The sequence below is a fragment of the Nicotiana tomentosiformis genome, chromosome 1 (assembly GCF_000390325.3).
Source record: "Nicotiana tomentosiformis chromosome 1, ASM39032v3, whole genome shotgun sequence".
NCBI lineage: Eukaryota > Viridiplantae > Streptophyta > Magnoliopsida > Solanales > Solanaceae > Nicotiana > Nicotiana tomentosiformis.
Genome location: NC_090812.1, coordinates 48,409,354 through 48,431,326, shown reverse-complemented (window position 1 = coordinate 48,431,326; position 21,973 = coordinate 48,409,354). Strand labels below are relative to the sequence as shown.

General features: G+C 34.4%; 2 protein-coding genes, 1 long non-coding RNA gene and 1 pseudogene across 3 annotated transcripts; 1 reads left to right on the top strand and 3 right to left on the bottom strand.

Annotated features, from left to right (window-relative positions):
• Positions 1–58: 58 nt before the first annotated feature.
• On the bottom strand, positions 59–3,248 carry LOC104115440 (probable polygalacturonase). Its single transcript, XM_009626078.4, has 6 exons — positions 3,141–3,248; positions 2,499–2,831; positions 1,358–1,478; positions 1,086–1,260; positions 924–994; positions 59–831 (listed from the first exon to the last, which is right to left on the bottom strand). Exons 1-6 carry the CDS (start codon positions 3,141–3,143, stop codon positions 122–124), a joined length of 1,413 nt encoding a protein of 470 aa, XP_009624373.1. The 5' UTR covers positions 3,144–3,248; the 3' UTR covers positions 59–121.
• An 806-nt stretch (positions 3,249–4,054) lies between these two features.
• LOC104115452 (putative UDP-rhamnose:rhamnosyltransferase 1) lies at positions 4,055–5,492 on the bottom strand (annotated as a pseudogene).
• Positions 5,493–6,387: 895 nt separating this feature from the next.
• On the top strand, positions 6,388–9,866 carry LOC104115456 (putative UDP-rhamnose:rhamnosyltransferase 1). The gene is made up of 2 exons (XM_009626098.4): positions 6,388–6,764; positions 7,489–9,866. The coding sequence occupies exons 1-2, from the start codon at positions 6,631–6,633 to the stop codon at positions 8,879–8,881; spliced, it is 1,527 nt and encodes a 508-aa protein (XP_009624393.2). The 5' UTR covers positions 6,388–6,630; the 3' UTR covers positions 8,882–9,866.
• On the bottom strand, positions 8,522–10,467 carry LOC138896832 (uncharacterized). Its single transcript, XR_011410245.1, has 3 exons — positions 10,099–10,467; positions 8,722–8,863; positions 8,522–8,623 (listed from the first exon to the last, which is right to left on the bottom strand). It is a non-coding gene; the product is annotated as an uncharacterized lncRNA (long non-coding RNA).
• Between the last annotated feature and the right edge of the window lie 11,506 nt (positions 10,468–21,973).

The window sequence follows — 21,973 nt, the reverse complement described above, 5'->3', positions numbered from 1 at the left end:
ATAGCGTAACATGAAATCCTTGTATTTGTAGCATAAAATTGAGTGGGAATTCTATAAGTAGCCATGAAAAGTACTGATAGTTCACTAAAATTATAAAACTGGTACATGTAAGGAAAGCTTATCAGTAATTCAATCTATAAGAACATCTTTGCATCTCTATGTTATCTATGGGTAAACTTTCTGTAGGAAAATCACACATCCTCCTACTCTTCTTTGGGCCCTGATCAGCTAGCAACTGACAAGGTGGAGGTTGCACACTGCTGCTAATTCCTTCAATATTAGTGCAAGTCCATGGATATTTCTTGGCCTTCTTTGCTAAACCAATTGTCACATTGGACATGCAGATTCCAGTGAAAGGATCCCCGGACAACCCCTCTAGCTGGGCGGCCATTGACACGTTCTCAGCCACCACATCCCGGTAATTGATCCCTTTTATCTCTGGTAAGGCTTTAGGATCCCAGTGAGTGTCAGCGTGTGAACCATAGTTACCTGTCATCCAAAATACCCATTTTATGGTGTGCAGTTTCATCCCCTTGACATATACATCTTTGACGAACCCGCCTCGTCCCACGGCTGTCTTTATCCTTACCCCTGATTCTGTGTTGATGGCTATAATGTCTTGAACTCTCACATCTTGAATTCCGCCTGACATTTCACTTCCTAATGCTATTGCTGCACTGTAAGGTGAAATGCAAGTGAGACGTCTGATGATCAGATGACTTGTTGGCATTCCATATTTTATACCATATTCATCCCAGCCACTTTTCACTGCTACACAGTCATCTCCAGATACAATGTAGTTGTCCTCTAGTCTTATATTTGTGCAAGAATCTGCAATTTTTGAGAAATAAGAAGAATTGATTAGATGAGTTTCCTTGACTTGTTTTATTAAAATGCTTTTAGAAAAAGAAAAAAAAAAGGACCTGGGTCGATTCCATCAGTGTTTGGGGATGTTACAGGTGCTAAAATAGTGAGGCCTTGGATAATGATATTGCTGAAATTTCAGAAGCATGAGATAATGATAAAGTTTAACAAACTAAATAATCAACATGTAAAATAATGTAGATTTGGCTGATAAATTAAACCTGCTATAAACGGGATGGATATTCCAAGAAGGAGAGTTGACAAGGGTTAGATTTGATATCTGAATTTTATTAGAATGCATGAGTTCAATCAAGTAAGGTCTTGTGTATTTTAGCTTTTTCCTGTGAAATTGTTGCCACCAGACAGCACCCTGCCCATCTATTGTCCCATTCTCACCTAATCATGCAGAAAAGACAAGTCTCTTTTTAAAATGTTGAAAGATAGAACATAAATTTATTCATTTTTAATGTGGATATAGTAAGACTTTAGTTACCTGTGATGATGACATCTGTGAGGTTAGTACCAAAAATGAGACTGATATACCTGCCTCCTGGTGCATCCCTCCCATGACCATAGGATGGTAAGGGGTCTATCAGGGGCCACTGGTTTATTTCCTGAACCAATTAAATGACACTCTTATTAATAGCAATGAACATGAACTTTGAGTTGTCAACTCTTTTTTGACTCGGCTTGGCCCGGCCGCCCTATCGACGGCCGCTTCAAAGCAGTTGTGGTTAGGGACGACAATGAGGTGGTGCGGGTTAGAGACCATGCGGGGTGATGTGGGTTATATGTTGGTTGCGGTTGTGGAGATCCTGTCGATTTGTCACTTGGATGGTGGAATGGTTCTTTCCAAAATGTGTGTACCTTGACACTTATCAGAAGTTTTTTTTTTTTTTTTTCCTGGGGCAAAATTTTTAAAACAATAAATATCCAAAAGCTTATTTCTAAAAGGTTATTTCGAAATATTATTCAAACAACCCCTGTAGGTGAAAATCGTTAGTCCTGTGACTAGCAGCCCAAGAAATTATAAGATTTTGTGGTAACACAACTTAGGAAAAGTTGACCAACGTGGAATATTCCAGTATATAATTATTAGAGTGCAACTTAATTTCAATGCTAATTACTACAATTACAGTATATATCGCAATGATTGCAAATCATAGTCCATCAAGTTTTCTACAGTTGTCGAAAACCATTTTGAAAAGTAAGATCTCTTGTCATGGGATAAAAAAAAATCTAAATGCAAAAAGACAAAAAAAGTTGAAGAAAGTTTAAGCGGGTGAAAACAAAAAAAAAATTGTTTTGCGGGGGCGGGGCGGGTTGAATTTTTGTGGGTTAAGACTGAACCCGCCCCGCCACCGCAGCCCCATTGCCATCCCTAGTTGTGGTTTGGCAACCTATCTTCATTATGTGCCTTTAGTTTATTGGTTAGAGTAGGGATGGCGAGAGAGAGTGGTGTAGACACTTTAATATTTACTTTTTCTTTTTCACAACAAATTTTCTTGTCTAGTTTAGAACTTTGAAATTCCAATACAAGAAATAAATCAAAATTGAAATACATATATATATTCTACTAACTATTTTATGAAACTCTGGTAAAGATTATTGAAAATATGAATAGTACCTAGTACCTGAGAAGCAAGAAGAAGAGCATCCTTGTGAAGAAAAAGAGTGAAATGGCTAGTAAGATTGAAACTAGCAGTGAGCCAGTGACCAGCAGGGATAACTAGCTGAGCTCCACCATCTGATGCATATTGGCTCAGTTGATTCACTGCTTTCTGAAATGCCTTTGTGTTGAGTGTTTTTCCATCTCCTATTCCTCCAAAATCTTTTATGGATGCACTGTGCTTTCTGCACTTTATTGCTGAGTATGTTAACTCACTTGTCTTTCTTCCCTCTCCTCTCTCTATACTTGAAAACACCACTCCCATAAGGACTAATAGCAACCAATCCGTCTTCGCCATCTGCAAGAATATAATAAAGCAAGATATGATTTCGAACCCTAGCCGTTAGATGGTGAGAGTTAGCATGTATCCGGATTATTAATAAATAAATATAGCAAGATATGATTTCGAACATTTTTTAGGAAAGTAAACACAATTAAGGAAAAAGCAATTATAATGGCATATTTCTAGAGTCTGGACTCAGAATTGGTCTTTGCATGAACATTTTCTAGGACAATCACACATGAGAACATTTTGAAGGTGAAGAATTGCTTTTTTAGAGCCAGGATTTGGTGTAAAAGATAAAATGAATTACAATCTGCACTTTACCATGGAAGAAAGGAGTGAAGTAAATTAATGTTTTGGTAGTTCACTTGAGCTCTACACAACCACTCTATTATTTAGCTGGAATATGGTGAATGGAGTTGCTTTGTTGTTTTGGTACAAATACAAAAAAGTGGTATATATAGGCAAAGTTCGAAACTAGAATAGGTGCTGGTAAAGTTTTACCATACAAACACTTACGTAGGATATAGACTCTATTAGAAACATATCAACTTCAATATGATGAATTATGACATGACACAAGAAACTATAAAAGCAAGATATATGATTTTCCACCATATTAGGTATATGTGAATTACATTATTCCTGTTGTTGAAAAGTGAAATGGATGTAAAAGTGGCAAAATTGGGGGAAGAAAGTCAAAAGTGGTTTGTTCTTGGTCGTTTCAGTTAGGCAGTAGTTACTACGTGTCCCAATATATTCAACTTTTGTTGAAAGATAACCCCTTACTTCAATCTCGTGGGCTCATCTATAACAATAGTTGGACGTTGGTATTATCACTTTTAGCCCGCCCCAGAAACTATTTATATGGTAGCCGAAAACGTATATAAAACTTGTATAATTTTTGTATATAACATACAGAATGTATATATATACAAAAAATATATAACTTTTATACATTTTTTCGGCTATTATTTTTACAGCGGCAGTGTCATTTTTCCATAAAATTATTACTATAATTAAAGGAAACATACTTTCTAATAACTGATCGAGTACTAACCTTATAGTGTAGTAGTAAACATAGTTCCAAATCAATTATCTGAGAGGAAACAAGTAAATTTTTACCCCATCAATTGCTCTGCAATGTACTTTTATTAATATCAATAAAAAGTTACAGAAGTGGAAAAAGAAGCAGACTAAACATGATTAATTGCTTGGAGTACCAAAGACTAATGATTTTAAGGCACAGATTTATTCCTATTAGTTTTCAGATACTCAATAAAGCTAGCAATGTAAGAATCATGCAACTTCCTATCTCCAAAAATAGAAGTAGCTTTTGTTGTTCTTGCCCTGAGCTCTTCACTTTCTTTAGAAACCATGGCGTATGTCAACGCGTTAGATATATCATTTCTAGTAAATGAACCATCTTCTTCATTTCTCTCCACTTCAACTCCCAGTCCTTTTTCTACTAACATTCTTGCATTTAGGCCTTGATCATACATTAATGGCAGAAGAACAAGAACATGACCATGTTGCAGACTTTCTGCAACAGAACCCCACCCTCCATGATTTAGAGTAAACCCAATACAAGGATGTGCTAAAATTTCCTTTTGTGGGGCCCATCCAATGTGCACCACCCCTAATTTTTCCCCTCTTCTCAATCCAAAACTTGTAGGCAAAGGATCTGAATTAATCATCCAACTACTCTTCTGTAGTATCCATATGAATGGTCGCCCAGAGAGCTCAAGCCCATATGCTATTTCATCCACTTGGTCTTTACTCGGTTCCATTTCGCTTCCAAACCCAACGAATAAAACTGACATGGGCTTCTGTTGATCGAGCCATTTGAACATTTCCTGCCATAATATTGACTGATCATCATCTTCGTAATTGAAGCTGCAGTTTCTTGACGTTTCAGCGGGTGGTAATAATCCAACTGGAATAGCAGGCTTGTCAATGACTTTATGTACCGCATCCAAATACTCACCATCAAATTCTTGGCAACCTCGTATAGCCATGGCTTGACATGCAAAAATTATATCGGCTCCACGATTGGGCATATGACACCCCTGAGGCGTCTTCTTCAAAACATGAGGACATAATCTCTAATGCCTCATACCTCCGGTAACACAAAGTCGACGACGGAACTTGCAGCATCTCAGACGCTGGTGAGGTGAAACTTTCAACTACTGACTTGTCTGTAGCTGATGCAGCAATTGAAAAACCTACTGCAGCAGCAGGAAAAATACTAAAGTAAATTAAAGGTATATCGCGAGTTTCAGCAAACTCAACTATCCAATATTGGGCGAAATCGACAATAATCCAATCAGGTTTTTTATCTGCAATGAACTGTTCGATTGGTTCTTGGAGAAGATCATAAGCTGCTTTCAAGTACTGGAGTTGTTCTAAATAATTAGGAAGATCAGAAGTAGCTTCAACATCTTCAGGCAAAAGACTCTTGTCGTCAAGAGTTGGCATTGGAAATTCCACTAGTTTTACAAGGTGTGCTAAGTTTGGGGGAACTTTAGGGAGTCTTTTGATATTTCTGGAAGTGGATATGAATGAGACATGAATTCCTCCTACTTTGGCTAAGGATATGGAGAGATTGAAAAATGGAATAAGGTGACCAAATGCAGACCATTGTAGCATTACTACATGAACATCACTCTTACTCATTTTTGTTGCTAGTTATTAACTCTCTTAATTCCACTATTTGTGTGAATGAGAAAGATAAGGATACAGCCCTTATATATATATATATATGTTAGTAGCGTATTTTCCTAGTAATTCATGCATGAATAAAAAAGGTTAATTTATTAGTATTCCCACACCTATATGTATCTGATTGCGTGTGGGAATACCAAGAGTGGGAATACCAATAAATTAACCTAGTAATTCCCATGCATGAATAAAAAAGGTTGCGTCGCGTGCAGATTCAATCACTAATTATTTGGGATATTCAAACCTAGTACTAGTAACAAAATATACAGGTGAAGGAACCGAGACTTGCCAAAGTGAACGGGGAACAAAAGCCATCTCTATCCCACTTTTTTTTTTCTTTCTTCTCCCGACTTTGACATATGCCATTGCCATATAATGGCATATTGTTACTTGACTCGTTTAAATCGATAGTTTTTCATACATATAAAGGTTTAATTGAATATCAAATCTAAAGATACATTCAACATGACACTTAATAATAGCACATCATATTATGCATAGTTAAATAATATTTATGTGATGTTTTATAATTTCATCTTAATTGATATATATAGCGTACACGCAAATCGCGTATCCTAAATAAACTAGTACACTTAAATGCTACAACTAACTTGTTTTCTCATCACATGAATCTAATGTCTTGTTTTCAAGGGCATTATGTCAGGAGTTCAACCGAGTGCATCTAACACTAGGACATATGTCAAATGCAGGAGATTAAAAAAGAGGGATAGAGACGGGTTCTGTTCCCGTTATTTGCTGGCAAGTGGCAAGCCGGTTCATTCACCTATATGTATCTGATTGCGGTTTTGTATTTATAAAAAAATCTGATTTGCGGTTTGAATCTCCCAAACAAAACTTTGATTAATTTAAAATCAATGATTGAATGTGCAAGTAACGTAATCTATTTTGCTGCAAATAAAATCCATGGGAAGTTACGTTGTTTCTCGGTATTCCCTCATCTGTTTAATACATGATCCAACTCCAAGCTTCTAAGGAAGATTGGACAGCTAATATAACAGTTATCAGCTTCTTGGCTTTCTCCTTCATACAAATATAAGTGTTATTGAGAGAGTATATGTACGAATTCAGCTAAATGCGTACAAAAATGACATATGTAGTAGTGCTACCATGTTTTGGATTTGATTGCCTTATTCCATCAACAAACTTGGTCAATTACGATCAATCTTTGAATAATATCTTCAAATGGCTCGATCAAGAGAAGCCCGGGTCAGTCTTATTTGTTGGGTTTGGAACCGAATCTAGATGAAATACCATTCATATGGATACTACAGAAGCCCAGTTGGAGTTCAGGTGAAGTGAATCCACTACCTGCTGGATTTGGGCGGAGGAAAACAGACAAGTATTATTAAATCAAATAGCCGCTCACCCTACTACATAAACTAAAAATAATAATATATGTATAATTTAATGCAAGATTAAATTACATTGGTTGGGCACCACAGAAGGAAATTCTAGCACATCCTTGTATATATATATTTACTGTAAATTTTGCAACTTTATCTTTGTAGCCATTTAAATTTTAAAAAAAACGAATTAAAAAGAATAAGTAAAACTGAGATTGAAATAGAGACATTATTGTGTAAGACCTCAATAAAATAAATTTCGTATGATTTTTTTTTTTTGGGGGGGGGGGGGGGGGGTGCATTCGTTTTCTTTTCAAGAAAAACTTTGCTTTAAAACTCAGTGGCTGAATTAGCAAGCAAAGGCAATCCATCTTGTTACCCATACTGCCAAACAAGATCCTAGGTCAACGTTGTACTTCTTATCCTTCCCATGCACATTCATGAAAATGCATGATCCAACCTCGTACAACAAACTTTCAAGGAAGCTTTAATTTGCCAATATAAAAGCTATTATCTTCTTTGCTTTCTCGTTCATACAAACAGTGTAATTGAGAGAGCATACATATGAATTCAGCTAAAATGATCAGAAAGAATGATGTTCATGTAGTAATGCTACCCTGGTCTGCATTTGGTCACCTTATTCCATTTTTCAATTTCTCCATAGCCTTAGCCAGGGTAGGAGGAGTTCATGTATCATTCATATCTACTCCCAAGAATATCAAAAGACTCCCTAAAGTTCCTCCTAACCTGACACACCTTGTGAAATTAGTGGAATTTCCATTGCCAACTCTTGATGACAAGAGTCTTTTGCCTGAAGATGCAGAAGCTTCTGTTGATCTACCATTAGAAAAAATTCAGTACTTGAAAGCAGCTTATGATCTACTCCAAGAACCCATCAAACAATTCATTGCAGATAAAAAGCCTGATTGGATTATTGTTGACTTCTTCCAATATTGGATAGTTGAGATTGCTGAAGCTTATGATATCCCTATGATTCACCTCAGTATTTTCTCAGCTGCTTCAAGAGCTTTCTTGATTGCAGCAAGAGCTTCAGGACCTATTCCGGAAAGTCTCACCTCACCTGCTTCTGAGATGCTGGAATTTTCATCAACTTTGGCTTACCGGAGTTATGAAGCATTAGAGCTTTTCTCCTCATCTTTCGTAGAAGACGCCTCAGGGTTATCTTACGCTCAACGTTCAGCCAAAATATTGCGTACATGTCGAGCTATGGCTTTACGAAGTTGCAAGGAATTCGAAGGTGATTACTTGGAAGCGGTGCACAAACTCATCTCTAAGCCTACTATTCCAGTTGGATTACTACCACCTGAAACATCATCACTAGGAGGAGAAAACTTCAATGGCGATCAATCGTGGCAGAGAATCTTCAAATGGCTCAATCAACAGAAGGCTGGATCGGTTTTATTTGTGGGATTTGGAAGCGAGTGTAAACCTAGTAAAGAGCAAGTCGATGAAATAGCTTATGGGCTTGAGCTTTCTAGGCTACCATTTATATGGATACTACAGAAGCCCAGTTGGAGTTCAGATGAAGTGGATCCTTTGCCAGCAAGATTTGGGTTGACCACTGCAGAGAAAGGAGTGGTGCACATTGGATGGGCCCCACAGAAGGAAATTCTGGCACATCCTTGTATTGGGGGTACTCTAACTCAAGCAGGCCTAAGTTCTACCGTAGAAACTCTACAACATGGGCATGTTCTTGTTGCTCTGCCATTTGTGTATGATCAGGGGTTGAATGCAAGATTGTTAGTGGAAAAAGGAATGGCAATTGAAGTAGAGAGAAAGGAAGATAATGGGTCATTTACCAGAAAGGAGATAGCCAAGGCATTAACATACGCCATGGTTTCTGAAGATGGTGAAGAGCTTAGAGCTAGAGCAAGAGAAGCTGCTGCCATATTTGGAGATAGACAGCTTCATGATTCTTACATTGCTACCTTTGTTGAGTATCTGAAAAATAAGGAGTAGGAAATAAAACTCTGTTCTGTCTGCATTTTCTTCTACTTCCTATGAACCAGAAAATTTAATGAATGAATAAACAACAATTTGCAGTGGAATTTGACATTACTTGCTTCCTCTCAATGGATTTTTTTATAATGTATCTACAACACCAAGGATTAGCCCAATGTTGCTTGATTATACGGGCTGTTGCAGAAAAATATCCAGTTCTGCTAAATCTTAGTCTAAATACATAAAGAGGGCAATCATAAACTGAATGAAGAGAAATTCATAAATCATAGGCTGAATGAACAGAAATATCATAAGCATATGTTCAGATAGATTAGATATAATCTGAGCGCTTTGTCACATACATTTGCCTAATCTTACATATAAACTCTTACTTTTCCTACGCTTTCAACTCATTCTTTATATTTCCTTTTATTTTAACTTCACTTGTAACTAAAAGGTTTCTTGAGAGTGGGATTGGAGGTTGTTGTGCTCATATTGCTTAGTTTTGGCAAATATCAACATAACTGAATAAACTTGTACAAAACAACAGAAGCCTGGGTAAAATTTATTAATAGGATCTCAAAGCAGGTGATTAGTTTCGAATGTATTGGGCTACTTAGCAATACTGAAGGTCAGGTGCACTCCACCTTTAATTATAAATTATATCTCAACCTGATCCTTATACATTCAGAAAAGATAATGACAAAATCAGCATGAAGCTTATGAACTTTAATCGTAAACAGGAAAAGAGAAAGAATATTTATCGATAGTTATGGTCGTCAGTTCCCAGCAATACAACATGTACTAGACTTTGTGGAAGAGCTTTCATGATCTTCACGAAGGTCAGCATCATTACGAGACCACCAATACATGAAATGGTGGAAATTTATTCAGACAAAGGGAATTTGAAAAGGCTAGTTCAGGTTAAATCCTCCAAAACAACAAAAAGCCAGAGAGGGTAAATTGAAGAACCAAACAGATGTTCTTGACAGCTAGTTACAACTAATTTTTAATATGACAAACAGGAACGCCCATAAACTGTAAACAGAACTAACAATGTGATAGTGCACATCTTTCAATAAATTATATTTTCTAGCCTATGCATATTTTGAGTTGAGCATAGCATTTCAAGTTCATGAAAGGTAATTTGGAACCTAAAAAAGCGCTCAATAAGGATAATCACCACAATATAATGAGATAGGTAGTAGAGAGTTAAATAAAAGAGAATATTACACCTGACAGGAAAACAAGGGAATGAATTTGGGATATTAACATGGCAATTTTCAGCGTGAGACCCATTTTTACACCTCCACTCTCCGCTGATCCAGCAAATCTTTAAAAATATACAAGTGGATCAGTGGCGGGTCGAGTTGTAGAAATGGAGCTCACAAGTCACAACTACATCCCTCAGTGTAAGTGATATCTCCGGAGGAAGCTCTTAGAATTTTCGTCTGGGTTTGAAGGGTTTTATTTTGTAGAGAGATAAGATAAGGATTTTGGAGGGCAATTTGGGCTGATGAATTTGGCGCCAACGCTCAAAAATGGTGAAGCAATGGAAAGTGTTGGACTGTGCAGAGTTGAATTTTCCAAAAAACGGGATGGGGATTTTCGGGAAAGTGGTGAGGGAGAAAGAAGGAAAAAAATAAATACTTATAAAATTTAAAACCTGCTGGCTTAATCAATTTGGATAAAAACTTATCTGTTTACATCAACCTATACTAATTATTTATTTACATCAAATTATATTAAATTATAAATTAAGATAAATATATATATTAATTATTTAATTAATTAAATATAATTTAGTAACAAGAGTATATTTAAAGACGTGTATGCATTTATTGTGTTAAGAAACACCAAGTACAAGTGAATTTGTTCTCCATTTTCTTTCTTCTATTTCTCCAATTTTTTTTACACCACATGACGATATACTTTTATGTAAGACACTTTAAGTAAACAATTTCTAATAATTACTCAACCGGTATTTGCATCTATATCTAGTTTTGGGGTCAACACTGAACTTATACCCGCTTTGCATAAAATCTTACAAGTCTACTCGCTTTTTGGATAACTTCAGATATACGGGTCTGAAGTAGCAAAAATTTATGTCTAAAGTTTGAACTTCAAAATTTTTTTGTCTAAAGTGTGGCTTTATCAAAGCAAAACTTCAGATATTTTTGCCTGAAATTTGGCCTGACTTGCAAAGGTAATTAGGCAAAGTTCAAACAACAGAACAACCATCAGTGCCTTAGTGCACAGACTCTGTTGTAAAGCTTCAATTGTGTATGTCTAAAGTTTGAACTTCATAATTTTTTCCCCTGAAGTGTAGCCTTATTAAAGCAAAATTTCAAATATTTTCGCCTGAAGTTTGGCATGACTTACAAAGGTAATCGGAAAAATTTCAGTTCATAGTGCAAACTTCAGACAAATTAGTCTGAAGTTCTTCAGTTTGTAGTGCAAACTTCAAACAAAATTAGCTTGTTATATTTGAATTTCATATAATTTTTTCTGAAGTCTCGCCTGATAGTTGCAACTTCAGACATAGTTTAACCTGGTAATGTCTGAAGTTTGGCCCTGCAATTCCAAACTTCAGACTCGTATCTTTGAAGACATTCAATAATTGAGTCCCATATGCTTCTTCGAGTTTCACGCTTCCGGACAATGTCCAATCACATTTCCAAGAAGTAACGTAGGTCCAAGAGTTCCAGTCAAATAATTTTGAATTAACAAACCTTAAATTGAAGTAGCAAAATCTTCAAAAATTTGAACTCGAGCCTCAAACAGATTTAATGGAGTTTCTTGCTTTGTACTTCTAGTTCAAATCTTCAAATCAATGTTGGTGTACGTTCATTCAACTCCATATTTAAAATATCTAGATGATTTCAAGATTATATCTTCAACATCTCAATTAATGGTTTGAGTTTTCAAGTTTTTTCAATGGTGATTTTAATTCAAAACTCATACCTTAGTACTAAAACACTGTGTACTTCATATTCAATTAATAATACTTACAAAGAGTCTCATGTGTTTGAGAGAGAAAAGAAGAATAGGAGGAAGAAAGGAGCGCATAGGTAGCGGAAGGAAGAAGAAGAGGCGACGATTGATCTCAAGTTGTCAAAATTAGGGTATAGGTTAAGTAATTTTAAAAATATGGATATAGGTTAAATGGGGGCGACCGTTGAAATTTTTACTTACTCTACATCGTACTACTTTTTAAATATAGAAAGAATTACAAGAAAATACACGTGACTTCACACATTAACAAAAAATAGCCCATATTTTTAAGTTTTACACAACCTAGCCCATATTATACATATTTTAAAAGCACTAGCAAAAGCATCAGCTGCCAACTCCTATTTCAAAATATGTTTTCTGACAACCACTGCTTCTAAAAGCTATGGAGTTAAATGTAGTTGATCAAATTACCCATTTCATTTTATATTACGACAAGAAAAACTTCCTGCAAAAACTAAGAAATTTTTTGTTCTAGAGCCTTGTGGCTTTTGAGACTATTCACAATTTAGTTTTTTAATTTTTGAGTTAAATATTAGATTTGGAATTTTAGATTTTGTTAGTTATTTTGATTGGGTGTTACTCCAATTGATTAAAAATATCAAGAGGAGTTCAAAACTTAAATGTGAAGTGATTTGCAGTGGATTTGAGCTAGATTTGAGTTACATTTCAGAAGAGGCTCAAGGAAGAAAACTAAATCATTTTTTGTATAATATTGTATATGGATGTATAAACACCTTTTATACAATATTACACACTTTTATACACGCTCATACAAGCATTTGTAGACGAACTTCTTTCAAGATTTTCGGTTGCAATTCTTATTCAAAACCAGTCAAAATCTCCATTAAATGACTTCAAATTTTATATACAACCTCCTTATACTATTTCTAGCAAGTCTAACTAATATCCAACTCTAAATTTCTCACAAGACCAGATTCGAAATTTAAACTCATTTATTTAAGCTTGTTCAACAATGGTGGACCAGTCCAAATCTTCATTAAATGACTTCAAATTTTGTATACAACCTCCTTATACTATTTCTAATAAGTCTAAACAACATCCACTCCAAATTTCTCATAAAGCCAGATTTGAAACTTACACGCACTTATTTAAGCTTGTTCAACAATGGTAGATTATCTTTAAAATCTAATTTTTACCACCCAAATGGATTTGGTTTGTAGAACTAATGTTTAAGTCACAATTACTAATTCGAAGATTAGATTGAAAGCTTGAGTATTTTTTTAAAAAATTAAATAGGAATTCGAGAACTTATTTGGAGTTGATATTGAATCTTAACCTATTATTTTTGGAATACAACTTTGCAAAGTGGAGAACCTATTTGGAGTTGAATGTTGAATCTTAGCATATTATTTTTGGGCTACAACTTTGCAAAGTTAAATATGGGCCACTTAGTTGTAATGTATATGTGTGAGTTGTATTAATGTGTAATTGAAGTTTTTGCACCTATATCCGGTTTTGAGGTCATAATTGAACCTATACCCACTTTGTAAAAAAATTTGCAAGCGTACCCACTTTACGATCAACTTCAAACTTATCGTGTCTGAAGTTAAAAAAATTAGTCTGAAGTGAAAAAGTTACACTTCAAATGTACTTAAGGCCGGCCAGATAGGTCTGAAGTGTAACCAATGGTTTCATGCACTTAATGCTAATAAGTCTGAAGTGCAAAATTGCACTTCAGATGCACTTAAGGACAATAAGTTTAAAATGAAAAATTGCATTTCAGATGAACTTAAGGCCAAAAAGTCTGAAGTGCAACAAACGTTTTTATTCACTTAATGCCAATAAGTCTGAAGTAAAAATTTGTACTTCAGATGCACTTAGGCCAAATAGGTCTGAAGTGTAACCAATGGCTTCATGCACTTAAGACCAAAAGGTCTGAAGTGCAACAAACGTTTTGCTACACTTAAGGCCAATAAGTCTGAAGTGAAAAATTACACTTCAGATACACTTAAGGCCAAAAAGTCTGAAGTGCAACAAACGTTTTGCTACACTTAAGGCCAATAAGTGTGAAGTGAAAAATTGCACTTCAAATGTACTTAAGGCCAAAAGGTCTGAAGTGCAACCAACGTTTTTAAGCACTTAAGGCCAAATAGGCCTGAAGTGCAAATTGCCCAGAAACAGAAATTTGTTCTTCGAATTATAACATTCCAATATACAATCTAATACCTAAATCTACTCCAAATGAGCTCAAATTTGAAATATAACCTCCAAATATCATCAGGAACAAACTCCAATCATCAATTTGTCAAAACAATAATAAATCTAATGAACTCATTTTGCAATTAAGAAAAAGAAGAAGAAGAAACCATAAGCAATATTAAAAAATAAAGCGTCATAACAACTCACCATTGTAAAACATCATAAACTACTTAAAAATATATTCACAACCACCATATAAAATTATTGTCACCCGAAAAAGAAGAAGAAGAAGAAGAAGGAGAAGGAGAAGGAGAAGAAGAAGGAGAAGGAGAAGGAGAAGAAGAAAACGAAGGAGGAGGAGAAAGAGGCCTGGAATTGTTTAAAAAGTGGGTACAAGTTAAAACTTTTTTAAAAAGTGGGTATAAGTTAAATGGGGGCGACCAAATAAAACGCCCCATGCAATTTTTACTGTGTAATTCCCCCTAAAATACAACCACTTACGTGAATAGATATGCCTTAATTTTAGACTCTAAATTTAATCTCTCTTGTAATTAAAAAACAAAGATACTAATCTAACCCACTTCCTGTCCATTTCCCTTCCACTACCAAATTCATAAAACTCCTTGAATAACACCCCAAAAACCTAGAAACAAACGGCAACAACATAGGTCAAATTATAACAATACTATTATCTCATAATGAATGCGAGATTATAATTTTGAGAATTGAGATTGTAATTCTAGAATTATATATAGGGATAGTCACAAAATAATTCTGTTCTGATCCAAACGGCCTCTAACATCTATATATAATATATACTATATTCAAAGCACGACCACCCTTAGCGAAACGGCGTTCACCTTTTTTATCCTTTTAAAATAGAGTTCACACTAGACAAAATAGTCATTTAATTATTCTTCTAGCTAATATTTAGGAGTTTGAATTTTAATAAGATTTATTACTTATTATACCTTTCCTTATTTGAATTAAGTAAGAGGTCCTTATATTTAGGACTTTAAAATTATTAAAATTTTATCTTATATGAATTTAAAATTAAAGTGTAATTAAATAATACCAAACATTTATATATTTTACCTTATATATGAATTTTATACAATTGAACGTTTTATATATACCTAAAATATTTCTGGGTTATCAAATACGACCTAAAATTCATGATATGAATTTTATACAATTGAACGTTATATATATATATATATATATATATATATATATATATATATATATATATATATATATATATATATATATATATATATATATATAATCATGCTAAATTTTAGGTAAACAATTATGATGTAAACAAAACAAAATAAAGAAAAAAAAATTAAAGAAAGATAAAGTAGTTGGCTTTGTCCTTTATTCAAATTAGTATTTAACCTATAAATGCTATGAGTATTCCATGTGAGATTGGTCCATTGGCTATTAATTTTATTTTTCGATCAATAATTTGCTTAGATATAAATATTAATATTGATTTTAAAACATAATTAGAAAAAATAATTATGAAAATATTTTATAATAGCAAGAGAGCGAGAGAGAAAAGTGATTGACAAAATTTATTTACTAACTGTGAGCACCTAATTTTTGACTATATTTGAATTTTTATCACCTTCTACTATGTAAATATTTTTAAAATTTAATATATATTTTTTTAGCTTTATTACACATATATATATATATATATATATATATATATATATATATATATATATATATATATATATATATATATATATATATATATATATATAGAGAGAGAGAGAGAGAGAGAGAGAGAGAGAGAGAGAGAGAAATTATTAATAATTAAAAAGGTCAATTATTACTATTAGTATTATTTTTATTATTATTATTATTATTATTATTTTTATATAAAATGAATTAAAAACCGAAAATAAATAAAAATTTATTATTATTATTATTTTTAAAACAAATTTCGGATGGGAATTAAAAAATAGAAAAGTAGAAATATAACATTAAAAAGTAAAAGTAAAAGTAGGTAGAAATTGTTTAATAAAAAAAATAAAAGTAAAAGAATGTGGAAATTTAAAAAATGAAAAGTAAAATAAAGTTGGAATTAAAAAATAAAAGTAAGGGTATCTGAATTTTTTTTAAAAAAAAGTAAAAGTAAGTGGGAAATAAAAAAAGAAAAGTAAAAAAGTGAGAAATTAAAAAAATAAAAGTAAAGGAAAGTGGAGAATTATTTTTTTTAAAAAAAATAAGAAAAATGGGAAGTGAAATTTTTTTTTAATTAAAAATAATAATAAAAAAAATCTGAAAATTCCGAAATTATTTTTCTATAAATAGAAGAAAAATGTGATGAAAAAAGAGGAGAGAAAGGAAAAAGGAGGGAGGAAGAAATTGAGAAAAAAATATTTTCTTCTTCTGGGATAAGGAAATTTCTACTCGTGTCATTCTTTCTTCGGCTTTCTTTCGAAAAATCCAGCAGCTTCACCACCCCAAAACCACTAGCCCTTGACCATTTTTGAGCCATCATTAACCCCCCTCTCCACTCTCTTGTCGCCTTTTCAACATAGGGTCTCCACTCCCCTGTTGATTTTATTTTAGACATAGGGTCTCCACTCCCTAGTCGTTTTCCAACATAGGGTCTCCACTCCCTAGTTGATTTTATTTTATACATAGGGTCTCCACTCCCTAGTATTTTTTCCAACATAGGGTCTCCACTCCTTAGTTGATATTTTTAGACATAGGGTCTCCACTCCCTAGTTGATGATTTTCCAACATAGGATCTCCACTGCCTAGTTTATGTTTTTAGATATAGGGTCTCTACTCCCTAGTCTCTTTTCCAACATAGGGGCTCCACTCCCTAGTTGATGATTTTCCAACATAGGGTCTCCACTCCCTAGTTGATAATTTTTAGACTTAGGGTCTCCACTCCCTAGTCTCTTTTCCAACATAGGGTCTCCACTCCCTAGTTGATAATTTTTAGACTTAGGGTCTCCATTCCTTAGTCTCTTTTCCAACATAGGGTCTCCACTCCCTAGTTGATATTTTTAGACATAGGGTCTCCATTCCCTAGTCGCTTTTCCAACATAGGGTCTCAACTCCCTAGTTGAAGTTATTTTGGACATAGGGTCTCCACTCCCTAGTCGCTTTTCCAACATAGGGTATCCACTCCCTAGTTGATGATTTTTAGACATAGGGTCTCCACTCTCTAGTCGCTTTTCCAACATAGGGTCCTCACTCCCTAGTTGGTTTTATTTTTAGACATAGGGTCTCCACTCCCTAGTTGCCTTTTCCAACATAGGGTCTCCACTCCCTAGTTGATTTTATTTCAGACATAGGGTCTCCACTCTCTAGTCGCTTTTCCAGCATAGGGTATCCACTCCCTTATTGATTGATATTTCAGACATAGGGTCTCCACTCCCTAGTGTCTTTTCCAACATAGGGTCTCCACTCCCTAGTCTCTTTTCCAACATAGGGTCTCCACTCCCTAGTTGATGTTTTTCCAACATAGGGGCTCCACTCCCTAGTTGATAATTTTTAGACATATGGTCTCCACTCCTTAGTCTCTTTTCCAACATAGGGTCTCCACTCCCTAGTTGATTTTATTTTTAGACATAGGGTCTCCACTCCCTAGTCGCCTTTTCCAACATAGGGTATCCACTCCCTAGTTGATTGATATTTTAGACATAGGGTCTCCACTCCCTAGTTGATGATTTTCCGACATAGGGTATCCACTCCCTAGTTGATGTTTTTAGACATAGGGTCTTCACTCCCTAGTTGATGATTTTCCAACATAGGGTATCCACTCCCTCGTTGATGATATTTTAGACATAGGATCTCCACTCCCTAGTCTCTTTTCAAACATAGAGTCTCCACTCCCTAGTTGATGATTTTCCAACATAGGATCCCCACTCCCTAGTTGATAATTTTTAGACATAGGGTCTCCACTCCCTAGTTTCTTTTTCAACATAGGGTCTCCACTCCCTAGTTGATATTTTTAGACATAGGGTCTCCACTCCCTAGTCGCTTTTGTAACATAGGGTTTCCACTCCCTAGTTGATGCTATTGTATACATAAGGTCCCCACTCCTTAGTCGTCTTTTCCAACATAGGGTCTCCACTCCCTAGTTAATTTTATTTTCGACATAGGGTTTTCACTACCTAGTCGCTTTTTCCAACATAGGGTCTCCACTCCCTAGTTGATTTGATCTTAAATGCAGGGTACGCCATTCCCCGATATCTTTGCCAATATAGGGTATCCCATTCCCTGGCCACATTTTCCCAACATAAGGTACACCAATCCTTAGTTGAGACATCCTTTTGACAATAAAAGAATACAATCCAAAAATAAAAAATAAAAAATAAATGACATTTTTAGGGTACACCACTCCCGACCTTTTATTGCTTTCAATAAAGAAGTAGTTTAGAATTTTGTTACAATAACTCACAAAATTTTCCTAGTGCCAACTGGGGCAGAAAAATTTCGTTCGATTGTTTGTTTTGGTGTCTGAGTAGGTTTTACCTCGAGGCACAGGGTTCGAGATGACCAAAAGAAGAAGTCTCAATTCAGAATAAAAGAAAAGAAAAAAATAAGTGAATCCAAAATGCAAAAGCAATTGAAAAGATATGGAATGCTAAGACATGACTGAAGCCACGAGCATTGGAGTCCCGTTTTGATTAGAAGAAGCTATAGAACAATGAACTAGAACCTACAGCTAGCGAGCATCAAGGTTTAGATCAAGAACCAGTCAAGACTCAAGATCAAGTTTCTGAAGACTCATAGATAGGAATCTTGTAACTCATAATTGATAGGCTTGTTTACTTTCTTTTTTATTTTGATATAATAGCAGGACCGCGGACCGGAGCCTCGACGGAACCTCACTCGACTCCTCAACTCATCATTCCACTATTCTCCTTGAACTACACGCGACCTGATTCTCCTATAACTCGGGATATGTAGGCTGTCCAAAACCAGGACTCGGTTGCACCCTATCTTTTATTTCTTTTCCTTTTGAATACTGGTTTGGTAAAAAAATAGTCATGTGGCTCACCTAGTCTTTGCCTGAAAACTCTTCATGTTTCCAAGCAAAGAGGGGCAGCTGTGAGCACCTAATTTTTGACTATATTTGAATTTTTATCACCTTCTACTATGTAAATATTTTCAGAATTTAATATATATTTTTTAGCTTTGTTACACTTAAAAATTTAAAATGTCAATTATTACTATATATATATATAGAGAGAGAGAGAGAGAGAGATAGAGAGAGAGAGAAATTATTAATAATTTAAAAGGTCAATTATTACTATTAGTATTATTTTTATCTTTATTTTTAAATAAAATGAATTAAAAATCAAAAATAAATAAAAATTAATTATTATTTTTTTAAAACAAATTTCGTATGGGAATTCAAAAATAGGAAAGTAGAAATATAAAATTAAAAAGTAAAAGTAAAAGTAGGTAGAAAATATTTAATAAAAAAAGTAAAAGAAAGTGAAAAATTAAAAAAATAAAAGTAAAATAATGTGGAAATTTAAAAAAACAAAAGTAAAATAAATTTGGAATTAAAAAATAAAAGTAAGGGTATCTGAATTTTTGTTTTTAAAAAAAGTAAAAGTAAGTGGAAAATAAAAAAAAAAAAAGTAAAATAAGTGGGAAATAAACAAAGAAAAGTAAAAAAGTGGAATTTTAAATATATTAAAAGTAAAAAAAGTGAGAAATTAAAAAATAAAAGTAAAGTAAAGTGGGGAATTATTTTTTTTTTAAAAAAAGAAAAATGGGAAGTGGAATTTTTTTTAATTAAAAATAAAAATAAATAAATAAAAAATAAAAAATAAAAATCTGAAAATTCCGATTTTTTTTCCCTATAAATAGAAGAGAAATGTGATTAAAAAAAGAGGAGAGAAAGGAAAAAAGAGGGAGGAAGGAATTGAGAAAAAATTATTTTCTTCTTCTGGGATAAGGAAATTTCTACTTGTGTCATTCTTTCTTCGGCTTTCTTTCGAAAAATCCAGCAGCTTCACCATCCTAAAACTACTAGCCCTTGACCACTTTTGAGCCATCATTAATCCCCCCCCCCCCCCCCCCCCCAAAAAAAAAGCTCCAAAAATAGTCACTAAATCGTCAGTTTTGCAAGGTCGATTGAGGTTGCAAGTTGAGATTTACCGCTCGAGTTTTCTGTGGTCCGAAGGGTCCAGTTGAGAGCTATCCGATCATTAAGTGGCTGTAATTTAAATCCACAATCATCAATACAAAGGTTCACTTCTCTTTCTATTTTGTTCGTTCTTCTCATTAATATTTTGGGTCACTCTGTTTTAATTTAACTTTGAGTATGATAAGATCGAGTTCGCATTTGAGTGTGCTAAGATTAATTTGTTCTCATGTTGAGTATTTGTTAAGATTAATTTATTATCCTTTTTAGTAGTTCATATGGTTAATATTTTTGATGAATATGTATTAATTCGTTACTTTTCTTGTTTATTCAATGAAGTGATGGCTTTCCATTTTAGCATGCTTTAGTTTCATTTTGATCTCCTATCTTAGTGACTAAATTGGTCCTGCCTGTATCTATCTATTCCTGCCATAAATTTAGTCTAGTTTTAAATATTGGTTAACAGTAAAATTATAAGAGATTAGGTTGGGCCATGATTGGTGTAAGACTTTAATTGGACTTCCCTAGCGTATTTATGGGCTAATTGTTACACATGACCAAAAACAGATAAACATTCACAAGCTAGCCAACTTTTTCCATAATTAATTTACTTCATTTCCTTCATAACAATATACATACCTCATGACTTTATAATAATGTCAAAATTAGTAATTGAATAATATTCGAACACCGTAGCTTGATTTAGGCGCGATTAATAATAAATCATCGTGACTATGGGTGTGTGGCATAGTCATGATACGTAAACCCCAATTCAAGTGCACGTTTCACGCAACTTGACCATAACTTCAAATAATAATAAAAATAAATATGTTGTAAATCGCGGGTGCGTTTCACGTGGCGCGATTCGCAATGTGTACCAAAACGACAAGTGTGCGACATCACGAATTATTCAAATAAATTCCATAAATATTAAAAAGCTGTAAAAGACAAAAATGCACAATGGGTTTAAAACATGTAATAAATCAGATAATTACGTCAAGTATTAATTGTTAAGCGACCGTGCTAAAAAAATCACGGAACTCGGGAGTGCCTCACACCTTCTCCCAGGTTAACAGAATTCCTTACCCGGTCTTCTGTGTTCGCGGACCAAAAATAAGAGTCAAATTTCCTCGATTTGGGATTCTAAAATAAATCGGTGACTTAGGACACCATAAATTATTCCAAGTGGCGACTCTGAATAAATAAATAATTCCATTTCGAATAATGTCACTTAAATTGGAAAAACTCCCTATCCCTTATCCCCTCGGGAAAAAGGAGGTGTGACAGCTCTGGCGACTCTGCTGGGGAATAAGAACCAAGAATCTCTGGTTCAGGGTTCATAATTCGAGCTTAGAATAGCTGTTATACTTGGATTTTATTTATTATCTGATTTTTATGTGTTTGAGCCTAATGTGCTAAATGTCGCTTTTTACCGCTTTGATATTGCTTGAACTGTATATAAACTGTTACGAAACCCTCTTCTCTCTGAGTCTTCTAAATCTTTTGGGAAGCGTGCGCTTCGCGTGACTTCTTTTCTGTTAGAGTCATACCCTAATTTTAGAACGAGGTTCGGACAAGTTGCAAAGCCGGTGAAGCTTCTGTATTTCCGGTACGCTGCCCCCCTCCCCCCGGCTCGAGTTGTCTGCTCGGGTAAGCCAGGTCTAGAACAACACACCTATGATCTAAACCTAGAATAACATAGCCTTATGTCGGATCCCTAGTAGGAACGTTTATTTGCATCACGTGCATTTGACTTTGGGGACTCAACATAGGGGTTGGGTCCGTCTAGGACAGGTGTA